Raw genomic sequence first — 9,047 nt, forward strand, 5'->3', positions numbered from 1 at the left:
GGATCCGTGGCGCAATGGTAGCGCGTCTGACTCCAGATCAGAAGGTTGCGTGTTCGATTCACGTCGGGTTCAAACCCCTCTTATATCCTAAACATTTTAAGATTTTTTTACCTTTATACCCTTTGAACGACAATTTTTTTGAAAAAGGATTATTCATACTTTTCAGTCTCTAACACTATTAAAATAATATGAATGGACATTTTTAGCCTCATTTATTTGTTATATTTTAATTTAAAGTATCATAAATCTGAAATGACCGAACTACCCTCATTAATTACTCTGAACTACAACTCTCATTCTCTCTCTAGACAAGTCATCTCCTAACTAACCTTTGCTGTAAGTCATCCCTCTGGAATCAGGACATACCAAAAGGTGCTCAAAACCCAAAATTGCTACCAGAGCCAGTACAATATTCTCTTTACAATCACCTATACTTTTGCTATCATGTTAGGCCCAAAGGTTGATTACTTTGTTGATCCTTCGTTGCTAGCTTAAGGTTGATTGCTTTGTTGATATTTCATTACTAGTTTATTAATATACTTAATCTGTACTTACCAACGGGTCACGCCTAGCGGTATTGGCCTTTTATTTTCCAAAGGGAAGTTAGGAGTTTAAGTCTAAAAAGAAACATGTATGTGTGAATACTAACAAGGAAAAAATATATATAATTAATCTGTACTTGATTATAGTGTTGTGCCTTTATCTACATATTTAGGATGTTTGTAGTCCAAATTCTCAAATTTATCACCAATTATTTTTATTTTCTTTATAATTATGGGATTATGTTTAATGGGTTTTGAAAATTTTCTCTCTTGATGGCTATATATATACATATACTTGGTGGGAGAAGAGAGAGAGAGAGAGAGAAATGGGTTCAATTTTTTGATATTTTGGTCATTTAAAATAGATCTTAGGGGTAGTTAAGCCATTTTAAATATAAAACAACTTCGGTTAAGTCAAATACAGAGTAAAATGGTTAGAAATGTCATTTTACATGTGAAAAGTGGTCTAACATCATTTAAAAGTGACGTTTGAGTAAAAAAGGATCGTTTGTAATGTGAGTAATAGTTATTTTTGAAAGCTGTCTTCGTGTGAGATTTAATCAAACCTCAAGGGTGTTACTTAAATTAATCCTAAATTTAAACAAAACCTATAAAGTATGTGTTAGATACAAAATGCTTTGGTTAAGCATTGACACATTTGACAGCATCAACATATTAGGGGAGTTCCAGTAAACAATATTATATTCTCCAGAAGATGCCATATGCGAATCGCTTTGTTTTTCCATTATACGTAAGAACAAGAAACCGTACAACTTTGTATCACTCCAAAGAAAGCCTATGAATCATTTGCTGTATCCTCATCTACCTCAGGCTTGACAAAGAATTCGATATAAGCAATTCGACTGGGTTGCTGGTAGCCAGCAGAATCGATGTGTGAAACAGATGGTCTTGCGACTGAAACCAGGTGCTGAACTTTCAACATTCCACCTCTCCCGATAGTCAACTTGCTTCCTCGATTATCTTTGATGACGCTGCTAGGCATGTTAGAAGTCACTGCATGGAGGAACTTGTACTTGTACCTGTCCATATCAGGGCAAGAACCGAATCTATGAGCACTGAAAGCAAAACAGTGTTTGGGATGTAATGTGTCAAAAGGTATCAACAGGTACCTGTAGGAGACTTGGCGATCACAATGAAATGCAATCAACAGATCTGTGTTCACATAGTACATGAAGTCTATCTGCAAGAAAGACATGAGTTTGAACCTGTAAAGAGGATCAAAATCCGGAAACAATGCCAGCAAATGCATCCACATAAGCGAAGAAATAAAACTCCACCTGCAAGTCACCGTGGCCTTCACCTCTGAAGGTAACAGAAGGGGGAACTGGTTGTAGAATTATTTGGATGCTCGATCCTGGCCACTCTAGATCATCAATGGCTTCCTTCAAAGCTGCAGACTGGGAATGAATACCATGATTTTGAAGAGGTTAATTGTTCATAATACTATAGAAACAGAAGAATCCAATAATACTCATGGTGGAACTAAACACTGAAATGCCAAACAACTGTTGAAATGGAAAATTGGACCAGGAAAAGTAGATAAAAATCAATTATAAGCATTGTATGATCAAAGTATACGATATGAGGATAAATTTGTGTAGAAGTAGAATTGCTTGCCAATAATATGAATGCATGTCCATTCCTACTACATCCCTACCACCTAGACACAATAGGCCCAAAATGCTGCCCATTGTGATGCCAAAAAGGTTGCTTCCCAATTTCCACATGATGCTGAAGTAGGCTTTGTTATTTTTACTTTCAACTTCCATTGGGCCATTTTTTTTCCTAACCCAGCTACAGTCATTTGGAGGCTTCAGAATCCAAATATATAGATACTCATATTATGAATCTATGTAACCCATGGAGAAGTTTTGTTCACCAAGACCCATACACATCTCATAGGCAGCTACATTTCAAAACCCCACTCATAAACTTCAAAGGGAATCCCAAACTAAATATAAAAAAATAAAATAAAATAAAAATAGGAAGCTAATATTGGCACTCCATAAACTTCCTCTAGCGCTCCAATTCCTTATTTTATTAAATAAAATGGCTAAACTATCCTTTTCTACTCCGGAATTTACCAACAGTGGGACTCTTCTCTTCTATATATTATGTATATAACATGCCCTTTTTGTTGTTTCTTCAACAAACAACATTTTTTTATCCATCTCTTTTGAGTTCTCCTCTTTGATTAAATTTTTCACAAACAAAAACATTTATTACACATATACATGAAACAATTTGGCCGAGAAGCAGTATAAAATATTATAAACTAAAAATTAACACCAATATCAACTATTCATTGTTTAATAACTTCAAAATTAATATTGATTATTGCAAGTTATCGAAATTTTTTATTAATGGCTCAGTTTCAATCAAGATTTGAAACATTGCAACCAATAATAACATTCATCAACACATCAATTAGAGTCATCAAAATTTACTATAACAGATTGACGGAAGAAAATTCATATATATCATGAACTGACTACTTGAATACTAGATACATACGGCTTATGAAAAAAGTATCAACCATTCAAATGATATAATTTGTGGGTTTGTAAATTTACAAGGTCGTGATTTCCAAATATAAAGAATTATTTCATGATTTGTTTTTGACTTTTTTCTTTTATTTTATGCATATTAAATCTTTTAATAGAGGAGTTCTGGTCTCATTGACTTTCTCAATAGAGTTGTAAGATAAAGGAGGACAGAAGTTCATCAAATAGAGTTGTAAGATAAAATGAGAGAAGGTGAATTAACGATTAAAAAAAATAAAATAAAAGGAGAGAAGAGGAGGGAGCATAGTACAAGGAAAGAAGGGCAGTCCAGTCATTTTGTTAATTAAAATAAGGAGTTGGAGCGCTAGAGGAAGTTTATGGAACACCAATATCACCTCCCTAAAAATAACATTGCATATGTCATTCAATGTTCACTTTTATGGTACACCTTGGAGTATAGAGCTTCTATGATAATCTCCAAGGAATTCTTGAACAAGCAACACATTTCAAGAAACTTTCTACTACTTCTGATGAAAAAGCTTATTAACCAGTTTACAAAATATGTCCTTTAACGTCTATGTGATTCATCTTAGCAGTACATTTGTAAAGCACATCACAAGAGGAAATTGACTAAAATTAATTTAGCAAAGTTGGATAACCACCTTTGGAATTAGTGATATGCCAATGCAACTGTTATGACACAAAGATTTATTAGTGGTTCGGCAATAGTCTACGTCCACGGTTGGGATCTGGCAAAAGTTTTCACTAAAATCAGAGATTACAAGTTTCAGTCCCACTCTGTTTCTGTACAAATATCAAAGTCTCTCTATATCCCCCACTCCAAACCCTAAGTGCACTTATATATCGGGCTATGAGAGACTAATTAGGGTCCACGGCCCATGAGCAAAAAACGGGTCAAAAATTTTCCAGCCGACACCAAATTCGAGCCACAACAACTAATCTACCGCAACATTTTATTTGAGATGAAAAAGTTTCTGCACAGGCACAAATAAATAACTACCAACAATATCCCATGTCTTCCTGTAGAACGAAACAGTGAAACCATCAGCTCCAAGGACCTTATCATCTCTCATAACAAAAAGAGTACTTTTTTCACATACGCATTGACTTCTCTGCATAGGCAATCCTAATTATTCATAGTCACTCTTGGTGCATCAGCTTTGATTAGGGTAAACAGTCACTACTCATAGCTTTAGTCCACTCCCCAAGGGCTTCTGAAAATATGGCAACATTTCCTCTTATCTCCTTTGCAGGTGTTAACTTCTTAGTATCATGTACACAAGGAATTCAAATTCTGTGCCTGACTCTTGGTCTATGGTAGAATTACGAAAAAGCTGATTGTTATTATCACCAGCTGCAGCTACAACCCTAGATTTTGTTTCAAAGTGGGCCACAGCTAGAACAACATTAGAGTAACCAGCGAGAACTGCTCTCTAAACCAAAATTTATCATTCGCAGGCCTATGTAAGACCAGCTTTTGCAGCTCATCAAGCCTATCGTTCATTCTCCACACTTCCAAACTAATGTCTCCATTTTTTTGCCTTGTTTAAAGATTCCAAGCCTTGTTCCAGAGCTTTCAACTTAAAAGCAACCTTGTTCATAGGTCAACCCACTACCTCTCAACTTCCTTTTGTTTACTGTCTTACCTTATACAATCGGTCCTAAGCCCGGAAAGAGGAGGACGGTTGCATTAGGTAGCTTAACAATCACCAAAGAACTTCTGTCAAAAACCAATATGAAGATAATATTTCCAAAACAGTTGCCATCCAAAATAGTGACAAGGATTGGGCTCTATGATCAGAAAGACCTAACACAAGCAATCAACTTCAGAAGCATTGCATCCCAAAACCCAATGTTCCCCAACCTGGTTGTTAATCCAAGAGTATTTACAACCTTTGCTCTTTAATTCAGCTAAACCAGTACTCTCCAAAAAAGTTCAAAGCTCAGCAATATCTATAGCAATAACTGCCTCCATGGTGTTAAAATTCCCTAGTAGAATGCTATGCCAGACCAACATACCATAAAGACTAGTCCATGTGCAAAAGAGGCATTAAAACCCAAAGGTTGTCCTTGACAAAAAACAGAGCAAGACCCGACTTTCAATCCTGATAATCATTACATTCAAAACCATCGAATCCTTCTCATATTGGAGAATCTGTAATTATCCAACCTTTTTCCGGTCTCTACGCAAGCCTGAACTCTTATTTCCATTATACCTGATAAACAGATCTTATGCTCAATCAACCTACTTACCTCAATGTACTTCAAGGGGCATTAACTCTCCTTATATTCCAAACTAATGAATTAACCAATGGATAAACAGATTGTAGGAAACCCTACCTTTAAAGTCTTACCATCTCCCAGTGACTCTGCAGAATACCTTAGAATTGACCTTCGGAAGTTCCATTCTTCCACACGCCTCCGCCCTTTTTCTTGCATCCTCAGCGTTGGAGATCATACCCAAATTAACTATTGATTTCTCTTGGGGTTCAAAACATTCAAAGCTTGAACTTTGTATGGACTATACAATGTAACTGTAGAGTGTAGACTCAACAGTAAAATCATCAGCAGAGCCAGCATCTTCTACCTTCTGGGTAGCAATGCAAGAATCTGTAATCACTTCCAGAGATACCCCAAAGCGACCTTTTCCAGTCTCACACTGAATTATTAACAGCCTCTGAAGGAATGACAATTTGGTATGTCAAATTTTATGGGATTTCCAGCAAAAGGTGTAGCACAACGATCTTGTGGACTTTCTAAAGCCAGTGATGCCAAAGGCTCCTTGACTTTATTTTTCCTGGATATCAATATATCACCTTCCAGTTGGACTAGGGAACATTCTTGCTATGATGTGCCCAAACAAGAAACACTAATCATAGGCAATTGCCTTCTATGTGCAATTCTGTGGCTGAAAACAATGCCATTAGGTAATTGGATTTGAACAGATTCTAGCAACTTCTATCTAGCCTCAACCTCAACACGCTAACTATACATATGATTTATTTAAGAATAACAAGTAATATGAAATGGATTGCTTGGCTAAACATGAACCATGAAAGTAATGGTCATTTGAGTAAATTTACATAATTGGACAAAGGATAATCAATACCAACAAAAAGATTACCACAAAAGATTAACCAAGTTGAGTGAGAAACGAATTAAACAGTATTGACTATTGAGTCAACTTCAAGACTAAAGAAGATACAAACAAATGATCAATAACTTCAAGTTTCCTAATTGAAATGAGATGAACTCAACTCTACTTGCCAAAGACATATATCTGAACTAACAAGGGTTGGCCACAGAAATCCTTTTCTATCATTATTTTCTTTCCAGGATGAGTACATATGTAGTGAAAATAGAAATAATATAAGTACTGATACACTCTAATCTCTAATACATTAAAAATAAATCATAGACCCAAGTTGTATTGTCACAACAACAGTTATGAAGAGTTATTTTCTGTTAGAATATTAATTATGCAGGGGTCAACAATATAAATGTTGTTCAAAAAGAAAAGAATTACCTTAACAGTAAAGCTAAGTGGAGTGCTTCCTGCAGGTTCAAAGTTGTAATCCCATGAAATGACATCTGGGATCCTTGTTCTGATCTCCGCATAAATGCAAGCATCCAGCGAATCAACGGATCTAACAAATTTGCAGAAGTTTCCAAATTAAAATGACTAGGTGTCAATGTCAAATGTCAAATGTCAAATGTATGAAGCATTGAGGCTACTGAAAATTAGGGAGTGGTTTCCCTTTCCCCAACATTCAAATCAAAATGAATCCCCACAAATTTTCCAATCTTGACCCTTGTCTAACTACAAATGTGAAATGCTACAAAAAGACGAGGCTTCAAGGAACCTTCAGCAACTCAATTGTGCAACTTCTCCAAAACTGAATGGCGAGGATTGCGTTCAGCACTCCGAGAAACTGAGTGTGTTAAATAATGTAAGTCTTCTTTTCTTTCTTTTTTTTAATAACAGAAGTGTTCCTCATCCTTCTTGTTGTTCACTGCAGACGGCTTAAGGTCACTGATATTTAGGAAGAAAAAAAAAAGTTACCTGGAAGTCTACACTTTTTTTTTTTTGGATAAGTTTCCAGAAGTCTATACATACTTTTGCATTGAAATTAACTACATGGCTACTGCACATAACATTTAGAGAATGAAATATATTATATTGAAGATGTTATTACAAACCATCCATTAGCATCGCACACCCTTTGGGTACTCAGAATAAAAGAGTTTAGAGAATTTCTAATGAGAAAATCAATTTTTTTTATTCATAGAAACCTCAACCTCCCAACAGGCAGATGGAGAAGAAACTTCTCACCCTAAGGCACTGGTGCGACCACAAAGAAAAATAATATAAAATTGAAAGCACAATCAATTAGTGTGAGAAATGGAATCAACATATGCACTTTAGTGTAAATTTGTGAAATTCAATGCACAAAATTTCAAACAGAATTCCTAAACAAATAGAGAGAAGAAAGCAAATGAAAACTTACTTGAGAAGAAGCTGCATGTCAGGCCCTGGATATCGAATTTCAATCGTGTTAGAATGTCCAGGAGCAGAAAACGTGTTCAGGCAATCAACCAAAAGGCCCAAGCTCATTCCAAATCGCGGCCTCCCTTGCGCGCTATAATCATAATGTATGAAAAGCTGCAAATAAACTTCAAACTTCAATAACAAAAAATAACATTTTCCATTATCCTCCATTCTGTTGTCAAGAAACAAAATTTAAAATTGGACTTATAAATTTTAATGCTTCCCCAATAAAGAAAATTTTGATATATTTTTTTTCTCTCCCCAAAAACTTTTTTTTTTTTTTTTGATTAGTTTTCTCTCCCCAAAAACTTTCTCAGCAATCAAACAAGGAATCTAACAGTGAAATGAATACCTCACGTTGTAGATATACTTTGGCTTGAAGACAACCTGTTTCCTCAAGAATCACCACGATTCCATGCTCCGACAATTCCACAACTGCATCCTAATGGTACAAATCGCAGTGAAGAACAATCAGAGAAATTGTATAAACCCTAGACTTTATTCAGTATAATCAAAACCCTAGCGCTCTGTTCCACTGTTTGCTTCTTAGTAAACAATTAGGAAAAAAAGGGAACAAAAGAGAAAATTCTCAATATTGCATTTATTTACCCTCTAAAAGCATTCCATTTTCTCTCACTGAACAGAACATGTTATGTAGAGAGAGAAACAAACGATTGCAAGGAGCGAGCCTACCTGATGGCGCTTCCATCGGACGGAGCTGAGGGCATCGACCATGCCTTGGACGTTGTCCAGCTGACACACTAGATCAGGAGCCTCTGGCTCCACCGCCGACGAGCTCATCCTCTTTCCCGCCAAAAAGCCACTGTAAAACTTGAGGGTATATGATGTTCCGCACACGGATCGGGTTCAAACCGTGATCTGGTCCAAACCAATTCCATCCATGTGTGAATTGGTTCGGTTACCTATTGAATTTTATCTAAATCAGTTAAAATGATATATTTGGAATTACTTGGCATGAAATTGAAGTTTGTAAAATTTTAGTTCAAATTTTCATCTAATTTTTTTTTTTAATTCTAAATTTAAATTGTGAATTTAATACTTCCAAACACTAGATCAATTTGATTTAGAAATTATGAGAAAATCTCAATCCTCATCCTAGTTGGCATGCATTTAAACATACACATTGGGCAATTGGTTCACTATGTTATTAAGAAAATTCTAATATATCGTTGATCCAATCCAATCCCATACATATTGAAATGATTAAGGTATTGTTGTTAATGAGTTGATTTTTAAGTAATTTCTTTTGTTATAGGAAAAATACTAAAGGTTCTTGCAAGGCATTTGATTTGGGCTAATCATTTTAATAAATCTCAAGTTTGGTTCAAATGTGATTCAAATGGTTTTGGATATTAAGAGTATCTGGTATGAAGCATTGGGAGAATATTG

General features: G+C 35.4%; 1 protein-coding gene and 1 non-coding gene across 2 annotated transcripts; one reads left to right on the top strand and one right to left on the bottom strand.

Annotated features, from left to right (window-relative positions):
* TRNAW-CCA (transfer RNA tryptophan (anticodon CCA)) lies at positions 1-72 on the top strand. The gene has a single exon. It is a non-coding gene; the product is annotated as a tRNA-Trp (tRNA).
* A 1,044-nt stretch (positions 73-1,116) lies between these two features.
* Positions 1,117-8,540, bottom strand: LOC132303557 (uncharacterized). Its single transcript, XM_059800863.1, has 7 exons — positions 8,331-8,540; positions 7,990-8,079; positions 7,597-7,751; positions 6,615-6,735; positions 1,841-1,960; positions 1,669-1,743; positions 1,117-1,578 (listed from the first exon to the last, which is right to left on the bottom strand). Exons 1-7 carry the CDS (start codon positions 8,436-8,438, stop codon positions 1,339-1,341), a joined length of 909 nt encoding a protein of 302 aa, XP_059656846.1. The 5' UTR covers positions 8,439-8,540; the 3' UTR covers positions 1,117-1,338.
* Positions 8,541-9,047: the final 507 nt, after the last annotated feature.

The sequence above is a fragment of the Cornus florida genome, unplaced genomic scaffold (genome assembly GCF_030987335.1).
Source record: "Cornus florida cultivar Cherokee Brave unplaced genomic scaffold, ASM3098733v1 CherokeeBrave_3.0.0_Hap2_Chr04, whole genome shotgun sequence".
Taxonomy (NCBI): Eukaryota; Viridiplantae; Streptophyta; class Magnoliopsida; order Cornales; family Cornaceae; genus Cornus; species Cornus florida.

Bases quoted from the DNA above. Each gene is read 5' to 3' on its own strand.
- LOC132303557 (XM_059800863.1), bottom strand. From the start codon at position 8,438: ATGAGCTCGTCGGCGGTGGAGCCAGAGGCTCCTGATCTAGTGTGTCAG. The intron at 8,080-8,330 runs GTAGGCTCGCTC...TTGTACCATTAG, and splicing joins TCCGATGGAAGCGCCATCAG to GATGCAGTTGTGGAATTGTC. The intron at 1,961-6,614 runs GTAATTCTTTTC...ATTCATTCCCAG, and splicing joins CACTTAGCTTTACTGTTAAG to TCTGCAGCTTTGAAGGAAGC.